Here is a 16,212-nt window from a genome sequence, read left to right as displayed (position 1 = left end):
GTCACAAGCCCCACTCATTCGATTGTTACGTCGAAGCACTTCTTGAGGTCTGCGCTCACGATAACTGCATCACTTCGCACAGAAAAATACTTGTTGACGAAAGTGTCAACAATATGAACTCACATTATCACGACTGTTTAGCTGGTGTAAATTCAAGTCGATGTGGCCAAGGACGTATACCAACCAACATACATCACAGAAAATTGTTCCCTTGAGGCGTGGACAGTTAAGTCCTTATATGATTGTATGATTGACGCTGAGATTGAACCTGGCAAGTGGGGTGGTGGATCAAAATATGCTGCGTCGTCAGCCCGCCAAGCTGCACGAGGCGCTACCCGCAAGCCTCTGCCCACTTTCCCTACGACCACTATGTCTGGTCCTAGTCGCAAACCGCTGCTGACTGCTCCGACTTCCGCACCTTCTTCCATCACCACGGGAGACTATGAGGACGACGACTTTGACTGTTATGGCGTAAACCACCGTCCCCACCGACGACGGCTGCAACTACGGTGACGATGGCGTGGACTGTGACGATGACGGCTACCTCCTGAAGAGCTTCTCATCCGTTGACTGGGTCGTCCAATCCCGCAACAGTAAAATCGCTTCAAACTGACTCAGCATACTGTGCCAAAGTTTATACAATTTCAACTTGTCAGCATGACGGGCGATGGGCATTGTGGAGGGTGCTTGGCGGGCCCCAATCCTTGGTTGGTACACAGCATCGTGGGGCACTTTCCAACCCCGACTTTGCGGCCCAACGCTACAGACTCGGAAAGGAGTACAACCTCCAAGGACTTTACTAAAGTGACGTAAACACATGATACTTTTGCAGGCCCAGCCAAGATGGAAGTTATGGAAGTGCATTCCAAACGCTTACCTTCGACCTCGTGGGAAATATCTGCCCTTTTTGATGGACGGTCTCGAGAATTTCATGTACAGTTGTGCACCCGGAAAAGCGACTCAGGGAAAACATGCGGTTGCTCTGGGTAATTCCCATGCAGCGTTGTAGGGGCAATCCTGGAATTTCCTTGTACCAGTCCTTGACTGGTAGTAGTATTTCGGTACAAGTAAGATCTGTGTGGGGTTGACACGGTGACACGGCCTACCTGCAACTTTCCCGACGAGAAGTACGGTTATTCGATGACACGAGAGGCTTGGATCCTCGCTAAAGTTGAGGCAGTCCTTGGGTTAGATGTACTTATCTAGGTGCCTATCCGGATGATTTTCCGGTATTCTTCATTGTCCCGAAACATGCTCCCTTTAGCAGGCCGCCGTATGGACAGTTGTTCATCATCCACCACTCTCCACGCTCCGGCTCTAGTCGGGTTTCTCGCGCGTCGCCAACTGTGATCAAGGCGACCCCACCCTTTCATTCTCAGATACAGTGATACCTCACATTTTGCACCATCTCCAAAATATAAATTCTAACAGACCTCTGAAGACTACACATCAAGTACTTGACGTCGAATCATATTATGCAGTTGATTCATTTTGAGTGGGGTGCAAAATGTGAGGTATCACTGTATCCAAAAAAGCAGTCCGTGTGGACCTTTTCACGCCCACGAGGACTTTTTTGCACTTGGTCAGGAACATGATGCAAGCGCAGTCATCTCGAGGACGGAGCGAATGGGTGAGTTGGAACGTATGTTGAGGAATTCCCTGTTTTGCGAGAGACGGATAATCTTCCGGATAAGGCGATCGTTGCACCCTGCCGAACGAGGCGGCCTGCATGCGCGCGAATTGGCTATACGAGCGGATGTGACCACGTCGCTAGAGGAAGGCGTCATGGAGGGCACGCAGGGCATTGTTCCCTCATGCTGGATCTCAGCGGAGGACGCCCAAGTTCGACAAGTCGCTGTCCAGTCCCTGTCGCGGCATAGGGTGTCGCCGTGCCATAGTTTGTGTTGGTGGTCGAGTGTGCCAACCATTGTCGACGTCACCATTGCCCTCTTGCATTCTCGCGCAACCAATGCTTCTTCTATATCGTGGACCAGACACAAAAGAAATGTGTGCTAATGATTCCCCAAATACCTACCGTATGGTGGTGGGAGTGGGCCACCACCGTGGTAAATTCGCCTCGCCCGCTTGGCACTACAAGGGCACCCATGCGTGCAGAAGATACAGCCGGCCTACGCTCGTCACGTACAAAGCAGCCATTGCCAACAGCGCACTCGGCGACAACAGCGCGTGGATAACACCGATGGACGCCCGAGGCATGGGCGACGTTGTACGCTCGAGCATGGCGCTCCGCCAAACATTGTTCGCAGGAGCACGGCGTGGCCGCTTGCTTGATCATGACGTAGAGTCGTGGGCTGCCCCATGTTGAAGTGCCAGCTGGCATGGCTGCTGCTCCCCCAACACCCATCGCCACATGGTCCCAACGCGAATGCTTGACACCTCTCGTCTCGAACTACAATCAGCTGGCCCACGTGACCAGGAACCGAGTCGAACGGTGGTTGTCTTTGCACTAACAATCTAGACGCAAATCCCACACAAGCATGGCGACACACGAAAGTCGCTTCCTGCGCGACCAAAGCGCCCCCACGTCCTCGATCACGCAGGATGAAACGTCCGCGTCGGTCGTGTCCGACTCGGTGATGCTACCCATCATGGATATGAAGCCCCATACGTCGGCGCACGCCACCGCCGACGACGACGTCCTCGTCGAGCAATCCAACTGGATGCGGTGGTACTTGGGCGCGCCAGGCACTGTCCTCGGCACCGTTGTGGGGATTGTCTTGGTCGTCGTGCTGAAACAAGTTCCTGTGATCTACGACATGACCGAGGAAAACTCAGACTTTGCCGAGTACTTTCACGGCGTCGGCGTGCTCTACTTCCGAGCGCTCACTTGCGTCACGATCCCACTGGCGTTCATCAACGTCGCCATGTGCGTGTCAGACATGGTGGCGTCCAAGATGAAGCGCAAGCTCCAGTTGCTGCTCTTGACGACCTTTACGACCGCCTGCGCGTTGGCCCAGGGGCTCTTTTGGTGTTACTTATTCACGGGCTCGTTCGACAGTGATGGGTATATGGCGCCACTGGCCAATACCTCTGCTGTCATGGCGTTTCAGTGCCCGTCATTAAGCGGCGACGCGAGCCCTGCGACCCTTCGCCAAGACGTGGCCACGGGCGCCCTTGTCTGCGGCAGCGCCAACGACACCAACAGGACGACGGAGATTTTTTCGTTCAAGGACTTTCCGTTTTCAGCACGAAGCACGGGCCCTCGACTGCTGTCGTTTCCGTCCACTATTGACGAGATCAAGTACATGGTCAACCTCGTCGTACCAAACAACATGGCGTCCATGCTGATGGAGAACAACGTGATGGGGGTTGTCACAGTCGCCATCATGTTTGGCATTGCGTGTGGTCTAACGAGCCGCAAGGACAGAGACAATCGCCTGGAGGACATCCTGCGCGAATTCCACGCCATCTTCAAGACGATGCTGTCGTATGTCATTGCGGTGACCCCCGTGGCTATCATCCCACTGATCGCAGCACCTCTGCTTGCCCACACGCATACAGTGAGCGCGGACACCCCGCGCCTCGCTGCGTTCCTTGGCACGTTCCTCCTGGCCGCGACGGGCCATTGCGTCATCGTGCTCCCCCTCGTGCTCCTCGTGTGCACGGGAACCAACCCAATGCGATACATGGCGCTCATGAAAGAAGCTCTCGTGTACGGTTTCTCGTGCAGTTCGTCCAGCAAGAGTGTCCCCGTCGCGACGCGTTCCATGGATGGCTTGGCAGGCAACCGCAACGTCGCTCGGTTTGCCGCATCCATCGGTACGTGTATCAACAAGAGCGGCGGCGCGTTGTACGTGTGCATGGCTCTCATCTGGACTTTCCACAATGCCGGCCTCGGTGACCAGCTCACTTTTGTCCGCCTCGGCGTTGTCAGTGCTGTGTCACTCGTTGCATCGCTCGCGATTCCGCCGGTCCGCACGGGCGGTGTCGCGATTGTCGTGTCGCTTTTTACGTTCCTCAGTGGTGTGCCCATCACATACTCGTACAGTTTTCTTCTCGTCGCCGAGTGCATCTTGGACCCGCTCGCGACCGTGATCAACCTCTGGGGCAACGTCCTCGTCGCTCGCATCATTTCGTTCAACAGCGTGTCGTCGTCCAGGTCGTAGAGTCCCAGGTCTTGTGCCCCCCAACCGCTTAACTTATCCACATTTGTCGTGTTCTTTGTGCAATTTCATATTATCTACGCCACAAAGTTGGAATAAAAATCCCTCTAGAAAGTCAACTCATGTGAAATATTTTTTATTCGTTGGACGATCCCCAAACAAAAAGTGGTTTTGCCCTTGCACGAGGGATTTCCTCGACGAACAACAATTTCGAATATTTTCCAATATTTTGTGAATATTTTTCGACATTCTCACTCATCCACCACATTCGCAAGATGCGGAAAGGTCGTGGAGGACCAGGGCAGCTAAATCGGCGTGGATCGGGACGAAGCGGCAAGCAACTGGCCCAGAACAATGACGCAGTACCCGCACCATCAGTAGAGCTATCCAAGGAAGAGCATGCGGACTGGCGTGTTAAGTATGGCTTCATGAATGCCATCGACAAGCTGTACAGAGCATACCCGTGCTCAAAGAAGCCTCGTATGCCGTCGCCAGCTGATGTCGACCCTAGTTGGTACGTCACCACGACGCACTCGTCCATTTATGCTGGCTGAAATATCGGCAGGATACAAAAAATGCTCCCGGAAACTGTACGTGCATCCCGCTCTACCGGCACCGATTTGTCGTGCATAGCCTGATGAGTTCCTCAACAATGCGACTGCGATGCAAGACTTGGTGGAATTGTCTGACCCAATTGAATACTATCAAGACGGAATCAACATCGTTGTGACGGTCAGTAAAGCCATGTCCCTCCCTCACGCACAGCCATGGACAGTCCCATCGTCTACAGATCGCTCTCAAGATGAAACTTTGAGCAGGGCAAAGAACTTGGCGGGAAAACATCGTTCGTCCATTTATTCGTCAAGAAATTGTACCCTGACGCAGCCGACCGAAAACGCCGCATCCTACTTCTCGATGCTGCCACGATGGAGTACGCGACCATCCGACCATACCGGCATTGTCAACGCATGACGTAGTGAGACCATGTTACTGTCGAAGATGGACGGATTCAAGCGATTCTTCGACCACCCCAAGACGAAGCCACATCCGAAGTTCCCATACATCGTGATCGAAAACTTTCACCAGTACGTGAGGAGACGTTGCCAATTGATCGAGTTGAAGGCCGCCCCTATGCGATAGATTGAATCCGCGCATCCAGCAGCACTCGATTGGTCCCCAATGGGAGATCTTGAACGCGAAGGGCATCTTCTTCGTGCTCACGGTCGCGCCAGATGCAAACAAAGTCACGGAACAGATTAAGGTCGATCAATCTCCAATGATTGGCTTTTTACGAGAGTGACGTTATCAGCATGACGTTATTGCGCGTGGACGGTGGATTACGTGGCATGTTGATGACTTGTAGACGACGAGCAAGATCGTGAGGCTGCGACCGCTGGAAGACCTCCATGTGCTGGAAAAGGTCTTGATGGTGTGCGTCAACCAACGGGTATATATACATCGTCGCCCTGCCCATCGACGTTTTTCTCATTGCTTATTCGGATAGATTGGATTCGTTCGGCCAGCACTCGACTACATCGTCAAACGGCTGCGGCACGCCGTTGGCCCGTGCCTCGTTACACTGCAGCAGCTCTTCACCACACACCATTACCTGAGCATGGAAAACGTCAACCGGTTCTTTCATCGCACACTGCACATGAAAGAGTCGCTGGATCTTGTCGAGATGAGCGCGCCCCTCAAGCGGTGCAAAGTGTGCACGCTTGTCCCCCCCTGCGCCCATACGACTCTCGACCACATCCACAACCGCGTTCTCCGGCTCCGGGCAATGTACCCTCAGGACAACCAGCGCGATGTGTGCCCCGACTTTAAGCACACTGGTCTCTGTCACGTCTTCAATCGAAAAGGTCGGTGCATGTACGACCACCCGATGGAGATACACGCGATCGACACGACCAAGCTCGTGGCGCGCTGCAAGATACACACGTTGCCGCTGCCATGCACGCATTGTGCGACGTTAGCGACGTCCGTGGCGCGGGAAGTCGCGTTGGCAAAAGAGAAATCCGCCGTCGAAACAATGATCATCAAGCTCAAGAAGATGCTGGCAGACCAAGATCATGCCCTCCACGCCCATGTCAAGGCAACCTCAGCGACTGTCGTGTGGGGCAAGGCCAAGGAAATAATCGATGCAAAGACGGCCGACCTGATGGACGACCTCAAGAAGACACAGAGCAAATTGGAACATCTGCAACGACACGTTACGGATGAGATCATTCCAGTGCTGGAAGCCCTGCATCTCCAAAACCAACGAGGATACTGCAAGGGCCTGGGGAAGGGCGGTAACACGGTCGATGACCTTGGCCTGGCCGATGGCGGGGACTCCCATCAAGGTGAAGAATAGTGAAATTAGTTGTGTATCGATGGGGGCTATGACAGCAGACTGGGCTGCGTCCACCGAAGTGATGGGTTTTGTTGAACGAGCATGCCACGGCGCTCTTGTTCCTTCTGGACTTCCATGCTCAGTTTCTCCATGTAATCGCCCAAGTCGTAGCCGTATGGGTCGAACACATCTTTGGGAAAATTGGTTTGCATCTCTTCAATGCTGAAGTACTCGACGACTTTGGCCAGAATGTAAGGGTTGTCGAACTCCTTTTTGTTGCGCAAGCTCTCGATGAAGCTCATTCCGCGCTCTTTGTGCTCGAGGTACTTGTTGATCTTGGCTTGAAGTGTAGGATCGCAGCGTGCTCGTGGCAAGTCTGGCAAATCTGGAAGCGCCGGTACGTCTGGACTGCCATCCTCGTAGGTAGGAGGTACAAGATTGGTGACTCCGGGAGGACCCGCCTTGAATGCTTCACTCGATACTTCAGCGCCAGTACTCTCAGCAGTTGGTAGTGGCACATCACTGTCAATCTGGTCCTTCTCAGTCTCGCTGTCGGACGAGTCCGACCCATAGCCGGCGACACCCAACGGATTCGACATCGATATCGACGGCAACAAAAAATGGCGCTTGACGTGGAATTCACAGTAAATCGAAGTATTAATAGTTTAGAATAGAGCAATTTGACGAGACAAACTACTTCGAAATTCGCGACATTTTCTGACCAATAAAATTGCCTCAGACCCAGTTTGGATACCACGAAAAATGACAGAAAACACAGGTTTTCAAAACAAAATAACTTTTTTCTGACAATATTCACATTTTCTCCAAAACCGCCTTTGGCTGCCACAATCCACATGAATAAAACCCAAAAATACGTCAAGTATTTATTGTTTTGTGATAGAAAAAAAATGGAGCCATCAAGGTCCAATTTTTCGAGAAAAGGCAGCATGTCCTGTCTTTTCGTCATTCTCTGAGTGACCCCTTCAGTGAGTGACACTGAAGGGGGAACATCGTGACAATCTGGAATGACGAACTTGACGCTCTGTGGATCAACGAAATGATTCACCAGGCCAACGTGTTGGGAAAACGTTCCAACAATGGATTCAAAAAGGAGGCGTGGGTGGCAGCGCTGGCAAAGTTAAACGAAGTCCCTGACTGCGCGTTTACCATGCTGCAACTTAAATCCCGGAACACGGCGATCAAGGAGCGATTTTCTTTGCTTTCTCGCATGGCAAATGCTTCTGGAATGAGGTGGGAGCGGTCAAGGTCGTTGGTGGTATGTGTTTCGACGACCTGGGACGCATTCCTCGCTGGCAAGGGCAAAGACATGGAGCGTTGGAAGAACAAGCCGTTTCCGTTGTACGATTTGTGCGAAGTTCTCTACGAAGGCACCTTGGCAACGGGTGTGTATGCTCAATCATCAAGTGTCGCTTCCTGCAAAGTACCAGGCGTGATTGGGCAACTCGAAGACGACGAACACGATTCTCAGAATGGACGAAGTGAGGATGAAAACAGCACCATCAATGCGAGCATTGCAACAGCATCATCGAAGCGACCGTGTCCTGGCAGCTCTTCCCCTCCAAGACGAGTCCGGCGTTCAGCGGCATCCACGATGGCAGTCGAGCTCAAGTCACAAACTGAAAGTATATCCAAGGAACTGGCAGCGTTTGCATCGGCCGCCATTCAAGGTGATTCTGATAAGACTGTGTGCACTGCTGTTGAGGCGTCGTTGGACATACTGCAGAGCGATTTCGACTTGCTTTTGGACGAAAGCGAAATGTTGAAAGCCATTGATGTGGTCGCGAATGAAGCCAAAGCAACGGTATTTTTGCGACTGCGTGGAAGCTTACGAGCTTCCTGGTTACACCGACAAATTCTCATGGATTGATTGCACGCGATTTCGCGTTAGTGTTGCTAAACCGCACTAAACGACTGCTGTTTCGCGCGTGCTTGATCGTCGCAGATTGCGTCTTGTCATTGTTTCCTGGTATGTCCACATATTCTCCGCAATTCCGTCGCGCCATTCTTTCGCTTCGTTACTCTCCATTTCGGGATGATGCTGTGGTCTATCGGATTCATGTAGCGGCTCCCCTCGTCAAATTCGCATGTCTTGAATGGCTTGGGCAACGTAGACATCGTGGCGGCACCCATGGACTCGAACGAAGCTGTGCACGACACATAGCGCCATGACCAATTCGACTTGGAAGACGTAATCGTATTGCACCGGGGTCGAAAGCACAGGAAAGCGCCGTTTGAGGATTCCGAAAATCCTCTCGATAGCATTGCGTAACATGGCGTGGCGAAGATTAAAAAGTTCCTCTTTGTTCTGAGGCGCTTGTCGACCGCGTCCATACTCTTTCAAATGATAGCGGGTAGATCGGTATGGCGTCAAACACTTCGTAGTCAAGGCAAATCCAGCATCCATAAGATCAAATAGAGTCGCAGAAAGCCTGTAACCTTTAGTCAAAGCATCAGCATACACCTTCCCATCACCGGCGGAACCTTCCCATCCAGCAAGCACATAAGTAAACATCAAATCAAAGTCACATGCAGCAAGAACATTCATCGTGACACCTTTTCGACCCTGAAATGGAGCTACCAATGCTTCGGGCACCGAAACAGGAATATGGGTACCATCGACGGCCATGCGGCAATGCTCGAAGAACGGAAAGAACTTAGGATTGCCATAGATCTCTCTCGGCACTGTGCTGTCGTCCGATGGGATCTGGATGAAGGTCTGAGCCATTCCAGCAATGGAGGAAACGACTCTGTGGATATGTCGATGAATAGTCTCGCCAGAGTGTTGAAAACGTTGTTGGAGCTGAGCGCTTGACGCATGCTGACCAGAGACGAAGAGGAACATTCCCAACTGTTCCGTGACTTCGATGCGACGGGTACTGGACAAGCCACCATGGGTACTGAGCTCACGTGCCAGAGCACTGAATATTGCTTTCGGCATGCGAAAGTTTTCGACGAATGCGCTTTCGTTTCTGTGCAGCATTTCGTCCATCCACTGCGACCCGGAGAGAATGGACACACGCTTCGGCGTCTTGACGAGGTAGTTCGCGTAGAAGTATCTGCAGAACATGAGCAGAAAGTCTCTCCGGCGGCGCAGAACCCAATATCGAATGAACAGAGCGATCATGCGTCTGTTCATGGCAAATGTCGTCTGGAATTCAAATTCTTGAGGCGTCCAAACAGAACAACCACATTTTTTTAATTTGATTCGAAACTCCACTTTGAAACGGGATTTTTTTCATCTATTTTAGTTGACAATTAAAACTTGAGGCATCCAAACCCGGCCTCAGAATAATTCTTCTGACAAAATCTAAACTTCTATAAATGTGAAAGTTCCGGTCGTGTGAGGTTTAAATTGTCATATTGGCGCATAATTTTTTTGGCCAATTCAATTGCAGAGTTTCATTCATTAACCCTGATTGGCATTGATTTTTTAGTAACCATGAATACTTCGGTGTGGCTTACATTCCCTCGTTCTCTGTAATCAAACTGATTCGGTTTGGCGTAGAAGTCGGAAATTGCCAACAACTCAAAAAGCCGACCCCCTCCATAACATACCTATTGTAAAAAATTCTGCCACCTGTGTCCTTCAATTCCACTTCAGAAATGTAATTAATATTCCAATTGCAGGTGCAGATTACTGAAACAACTGTGACTGGCTGAGATAAACTCACCTGATTATAGCCAATCAAGTCGGACTGAGTTGCGTATTAATACATTTGTCTTTATTACCAGCATTTAACAGTAAGTATGAAAATACATCGGCTTTTTCCGGGGTTCACTGTGGTCAACTAGGAATACAGTACACCCAGCACATGAGGTCACGCGATGGCACCACTCCCCATGTACTTCCTCTGTCCCATATTATTCGTCGATTTGGCTTCTCAACGACCCCACAAATTCATTTCATTACCAAACTTGATGAAAGTTATCATTCAATGAAGAGCATAAAAATCCAAAGGAACCATTCATTGGCTGTCAAGAGCGTAACTTGAATTTTGGCGCCCAAAATCAACTTCTCATTTTCACCACCCGAATAAAAACACACCACATATAAAGATCAACACACATTTGAATTTGCCGCCATGCCCCAATCCTTACGCGAGGTTTCCTCAGCGCCAAGCGACACGAGGTGGTCCGACATGTACACCCCCCCTTAAACCCCTTAAAGCTTGATGGCTGATCCACGGCGCTTTCGCCAAAACTGCTAAAGAACTTGACGTCAGTGCGCTCGTGGTTTCCGCCATCTGGCGAAAGTTTCGCAAGAGCGGAACTGTCGAGTCCAACAAAACCAGGCAGAGTTGGTCCTAGAAAGCGCTACACGGTTAAAGACAAAGCCCTGTCTCGCTTCTCTTGTAGGCGAGGGCATAAATAACCAATGAAAGTGCTGAGAATTTTTGTAAGCCAGTCAAATGCGTTTGTGTTTCAGCATTATGGAACAAGTGTGTTTTTCAAATCGACGAGTAATGTGGGACAGAGGGAGTATGGCATTTGACATTACAATTTGTCACTTCAGGAGATACGTGAAAACGGCATAGAGGCATCTTGACGGCAACGATATACAGTACTGTACTCATATTCCACCAAATAAAGTATTCCCGGAATGGAATTTCCGTCAAGCCCAGGAATAAATATTATCCTGCCTGAGCAAAGTCATTAAATTTTGAGTCGAACATATGAAGTGAACAGTTGTGAATGAAAAGACAACACCGTCTCGACTCAAAGTGTTCGTGCATCACATCAACCAAGCTCAAGGCCGTCGTACTCATGAAAGCTATGAATGGCTACAAAGTTGCCGTAGAACCTTTCATATCACGATGAATTATAAGATATTGGACAGACTATCGTCGTTGTCTGTTTTACAAGATTTAGGTCAGCTATTAACTCGGTTCGAAGATACAAAGCTCTTGTCAACGCGTAGCGGCCGGAAATCCACTAAATTTACAAGGTATACTACTGTACACCGCTGCCCCTTCAAAGTAACCAAACAGCAATCAATGTGGTTCCAAGTTACAATTTCTTCGAGCCTCAATTGTACTGTACATCTCGAAGCATTTTCATTCAAAGTGGCTTAATCTCCAATCAGTTTGGCCAACCTGTAAAAATTCGATCGAAACGTATATTAGACTTCTTGTTCAATGGCTTAGTTTCAAGTCAGAACGTGGAAAGTGATCATTGATTGAACCACTGACAAAAATAAATGAATTTTTTCATTTAATACAAATATGTTTCTACGATTGAATGAAGTCGTTGTCGATTGTCAAACTGATCATTTGGTCTCTCACAAAAAAGCATATGTTCTTTTTTCGATACGGTAGGTTTGTTTTGTATCTTTTTACATGGACATCACCAGAGTACGGAACATTTGAAGTATCATGGCCCCACCAAACGATGTACTTTTGGGGATAGGTATTTGCATTAGTTGATGTAGTCATGCTGAAGACACGCTATATGGACGATAATTCTCCCTGGCGATGATACCACCTCGAAATTCCACTTTTTGCCTGCCATTTCTATGAATTCTGTAGCTGAAGACACTAGGTGGTTTTAAATAACCTTGCGTTTTTGCACATTTCGAATGCTGAAAATTCGGGAGAATATACAATTCTCGTTCTGCAGCTATTGCACTGTCTGGATTCCAAAACAGCCAGTAGACCTCTTGTTCAGTGGCTGTGTGTTGAATGAGAACGTGCTTACCGTTGTTTATCGAGGTCAATGACTGAAACGAAGATAGCTGATCATTTATTCCCACCTTTTCTCTGTGACTCGGGTAATGACAAAGTTGACAATCAACTTGATCATTTACTTGATCTTGTCGTTCCATATGTTTTGACTGATATTGCTTTCAAAAGTAACTACGGCTTGGCAGGTGGCTCAACCACCAGCGGTTAGAGCGACGGCATCCAAGCGATAGAGGAAGGGCCCTGTGGTTCGATCATGGGCAGTGGCAAGTCTTTTTCATAAACTTCAAGAAATTATTACATGAATATCGCAACGCAGTTTCAAGTCATTATCACTAAGTCCAGAAAATAATCAAGTGGAAAAGGTATCTTCGATTACAACTACACACTGACCAACGACGGTCAAATTGAGGTGAGGCCGCTTCAAGACGTCTCGCGCGTCGAGCACGATTTTGTTCTTGAGTGCGACTCCTTTTTCTAATCTTCTCGGCTGACATGCTACTGTACCGAGCTTGAGGCCATAGAGTTTATGCTTACCAGAGAAGCAGTGTTTGGCCTCATCAAATCGGCCAGTTGGGCGGTACGATGTTGAAACTTGACATCAGTGCAGTACCAGGCCGACGGAAAGTTTTCAAAAACATGGCTTTTGCGCACTTGCTCCGTCATTGTTGGCGGCTTCACGCAGTGCTAGAACAAGACAGGCTCCACAAGGTCCAAGACACGTTGGGCCATTTTCTCAAAGGTAGGAGCCTTCGTACCAAAATCCAAAGCGTGTTTGTCCCAAGCGTTGTAGTGCTTCAACACGGCAAGTGTCATGAAGAGGGCATCCTTGGCGGACACAGGAGATTTTCGTCCCCGACCGAGCGTCCACGCTGAAACCAGGACGGACTCGACAATCGCCCAGACCATTTTGAATTCGCATTGAGTGAGATTTACCATGGTGGCGAGGGCGTTGTTGCCACCTTGGAAGTAGTAACGATCCATGATGGGTGTTGGGAAGTCCTCCTCGACTTGTTGAGAATGTTCGAGGTTGATTTGGCTCATCTCTTCCATGTTGAGGTTTTCGTCCTCAATTTGGCGTTGAAGACGTTCGAGAACCGAGTTGGGTTCTATTGGGGGCGTTGGGAACAATTGAATTGTGATTGTTGCGATAGTTATGGTAGAGGTGTGCAGAATCGTACGAGCTATACAGTTACGTAGAAGCAAGTCAATTACGTTGCAACTTTTGTATTCCTTTGCCATCTTGCAATTCATGACGTGAATTCTTCAGTGATTCAATCACATGGCATTTGCCCGATATCAAGTGTGTATTCGCTGAATTACTGAATACTTGATCACCTACAAAATTTGATACGACTTCTTAGCCGAACGTTAATATCAACTTTCGCAACTCAACAAAAACTGCGTAAATGCACCAGAGATCTATTGTAGATGAAGAAGAAAAATATCCAGTAAAGTCCAATCCACAGAGAGGGGGTAGCAGTCGATTTGCATGATGGAACACAGCCGTTCCGTGTGGGCGGATGAACGAGACGCGACTTGGATGATTGAGCTGATCCATCATGTTCTTGTCCTTGGAAAGGAAGCGTGGCAAGCCGCGCTTGACAAGCTCGGCGGACAAGTCGTTGAAAGCAGTCGATTGTCATTCGAAAGTTCTCAACTACCCAGTGCGGGTTGCCACGAACGATCTCTTCAACCCACATGCGACCTGTGAGGATCGACTCGCGCTTGGGGTTCTTGAGCATGTAGGCATTGTAGTGGTACACGATGTACATCATCATGAGTTGGCGTCGACGGCGGAAAGTACGCAGCCGCAAGAAACGCAAACACAACGCCTGCTTCATGGGGTGCAACGCAAGTTTCAAAATGCAAGTCTGCGCTGTATTTTCGGAATTGCGGTTTTCCTTCAAAACTGCCGTTTGGGAATAAATTTTCGGGCACCCAGACAGCCCTTTCGCATGATTCAAGTTTATTTTCCGAACCTTGAATTTGCATGTTCTAGGGGACTTACTATGGTATTGCGTTGCATCCAGACGGGCCCTAAGTGTGTGACCCGGGTTCAAATCCCGCTTGTATTAATTTTTGGAATTCTTCGATATCAAAAAATATCAAATCCAAGAAATTCCAGCTAGAAAAACGACTGTCGTCGATTAACCTTGGGCGACGTGAGCTCCAGTCGCCTTGCACGACGGGCACTATACCGAGTCTGCGCTCGACTGTGCCTTCTTGTCGCCTCATTTGACATGCTGCTGTAGCGAGACAAAACATCATACTGATTTCCCCCCGACTTTGGAACAGGCAAAAAAGTGCATTTTTGACAGTATATAAGGAATCACAGTTATTAGTTTTCACTCAAGATTGGCTGAACCGATGGTTCGCTGTCAAGAATGCCAGTTCGTTTCCAGCAGTTTGAGATGGTTACTTGCGAAACACTGCGCCATGTCTCCTTCGACCAGGCCATGGCCTAGATCAGAGGTACGCGATGGCGCGTCCGACGGTCTGCTTCGATGGCGTAGAGCACAGATTGAACGTCTCCTTAGCCCAAAGTGCCAGCTCGGAATACGTCAAATGTGGTTCTTGTAAATGCTTAACATGCAAGGCATGTTTGTCGCCCAACATCATGCGCAGCTTCATCTCTGAATTGACTTTATCCACATTGATATCATGCATGCAGGTGAATATTTGAATGAACTTTGTCATTTGATATTATTCATTTCCAGAAATTATCGTGATTTAGCCGTTCCAAAGTCGGGGGGAAATCAGTAGTAGTAAATTCCGTCAGTACCTCGTTGCGGCATCTACGACACATGAGCGTTGGTGAGTGCACAGCATAATCTTGAGACAACGTCAAAACGGTTTTTGTTCCACTTGTACGTCTCGCGCATAATTTTCCAAAGGCTGCAGATCCGACCAAAATAATTCTCGACGAGAACCCAGTCGGAAGACACACGCCCATTTCGTTCCAGCTCTCGGGCTGAGAGGAGTCCACCTTGGGGTCTTCGAGTCGAGTGAATTGCTCGAACCTCACTTCTTAACCCTTGATAGCCCATGTCCACAAGGACACTCCAAGAGTCTGGGTACTCGTCGGAACCTTCGTCATGGCCCACCGTGTCCAATTCGGGCGCTGACTTCCGAATCATTTCTTGGTGGATATGCCGACGTTGCTTGAAAATGGTCAAATCAGAAACTGAGTCTGGTGTGTGATCTGGCATATCGACTGCAACCCCGGGGTAAGCAACGGAGTACTCTAGCTTCATACCGTAGAGCTTGTGCTTTCCCGAGAAGTAGGGCTTGGCCTCGTCGAAACGTCCAGTTGGTCGATACGAGGGCTGAAACTTGACATCCGTACAATACAGTGCTGACGGAAAGTTGGCAAAAGCATTTCCTTGTTCGACTTGACGGGTCATGTTGACAGGCATTACATAGTGCTCGTATAGAATTGGTTCAACGATGTCAATGACACGCTGGATCATCTTTTCGAATGTTGGAGCCTTCATGTTGAAGTCGAGGGCGTGTTTATCCCAAGCATTGCAGTGCTTAAGCACAGACAGCAGCATGAAAAATGCATCCTTTGGTGAGGTTTTTGACTTGCGACATGGCCGTGAGGGCACCTGATCCATCATGCCAGGCATGCTGCGTCCTACGGCTCATGAGATTTTTAGCCAATCATGCCGCGACGGACGATTTGGAATATAAATTCACGTACGCTCAACTTGAACGAACGTGAGGAATATTTCTACTCGTTGGACAATCTTGAGATATACCCTTAAATAGTATGGATTTACGAAACACGAAGCCCTCAAAATATATGGAGTTACGAAACAAGTTTGTTTCGTAAAGCCCATATATGTAAATCATGTTGTCTTAAAGTTTGTATGCTACTGGATATACAGGTAACGATGGGATATAACGCCCACCGAAGTTTAAGGAAATGTACCACTATACGCGAGAATATTTAAGCCAATCATGCTCTACAATGAAAAATGCCTACGCTTAATTGGTTAATAATAAAATTCGCGCGCCCGCCAACTTTAAATGACCTGCTTTGCCACTC

The 16,212-nt window shown here is 49.0% G+C and overlaps 5 protein-coding genes across 7 annotated transcripts; 3 read left to right on the top strand and 2 right to left on the bottom strand.

Moving 5' to 3' along the window:
- The first annotated feature begins 2,371 nt into the window (after positions 1 to 2,371).
- Positions 2,372 to 4,283, top strand: H310_03972 (hypothetical protein). Its single transcript, XM_008868067.1, has one exon. The coding sequence runs from the start codon at positions 2,499 to 2,501 to the stop codon at positions 4,125 to 4,127; it is 1,629 nt and encodes a 542-aa protein (XP_008866289.1). The 5' UTR covers positions 2,372 to 2,498; the 3' UTR covers positions 4,128 to 4,283.
- A 99-nt stretch (positions 4,284 to 4,382) lies between these two features.
- On the top strand, positions 4,383 to 7,080 carry H310_03971 (hypothetical protein). 3 transcript variants are annotated; one of them, XM_008868066.1, is made up of 8 exons: positions 4,383 to 4,638; positions 4,690 to 4,714; positions 4,758 to 4,856; positions 4,943 to 5,055; positions 5,102 to 5,209; positions 5,265 to 5,385; positions 5,488 to 5,571; positions 5,629 to 7,080. In XM_008868066.1, the coding sequence occupies exons 1-8, from the start codon at positions 4,400 to 4,402 to the stop codon at positions 6,478 to 6,480; spliced, it is 1,641 nt and encodes a 546-aa protein (XP_008866288.1). In that variant the 5' UTR covers positions 4,383 to 4,399; the 3' UTR covers positions 6,481 to 7,080. The 3 variants fall into 3 exon arrangements, with proteins under 3 accessions (XP_008866288.1, XP_008866287.1, XP_008866286.1); XM_008868065.1 differs by having other exon boundaries at positions 4,758 to 5,055; XM_008868064.1 differs by having other exon boundaries at positions 4,690 to 4,856.
- Positions 6,327 to 7,102, bottom strand: H310_03970 (hypothetical protein). Its single transcript, XM_008868063.1, has one exon. The coding sequence runs from the start codon at positions 7,056 to 7,058 to the stop codon at positions 6,507 to 6,509; it is 552 nt and encodes a 183-aa protein (XP_008866285.1). The 5' UTR covers positions 7,059 to 7,102; the 3' UTR covers positions 6,327 to 6,506.
- A 414-nt stretch (positions 7,103 to 7,516) lies between these two features.
- Positions 7,517 to 8,641, top strand: H310_03969 (hypothetical protein; the record flags this gene model as incomplete). The annotated part of the gene is made up of 2 exons (XM_008868062.1): positions 7,517 to 8,147; positions 8,592 to 8,641. 2 exons carry the CDS (start codon positions 7,517 to 7,519, stop codon positions 8,639 to 8,641), a joined length of 681 nt encoding a protein of 226 aa, XP_008866284.1.
- A 4,204-nt stretch (positions 8,642 to 12,845) lies between these two features.
- Positions 12,846 to 13,211, bottom strand: H310_03968 (hypothetical protein; the record flags this gene model as incomplete). Its single annotated transcript, XM_008868061.1, has 1 exon — positions 12,846 to 13,211. The coding sequence occupies one exon, from the start codon at positions 13,209 to 13,211 to the stop codon at positions 12,846 to 12,848; it is 366 nt and encodes a 121-aa protein (XP_008866283.1).
- Positions 13,212 to 16,212: the final 3,001 nt, after the last annotated feature.

The sequence above is a fragment of the Aphanomyces invadans genome (assembly GCF_000520115.1).
Source record: "Aphanomyces invadans strain NJM9701 unplaced genomic scaffold supercont1.6, whole genome shotgun sequence".
NCBI classification, from domain to species: Eukaryota; Oomycota; class Saprolegniomycetes; order Saprolegniales; family Verrucalvaceae; genus Aphanomyces; species Aphanomyces invadans.
The sequence above is the reverse complement of the archived record's forward strand: the minus strand, read 5'-3'. Positions and strand labels throughout refer to the sequence as shown.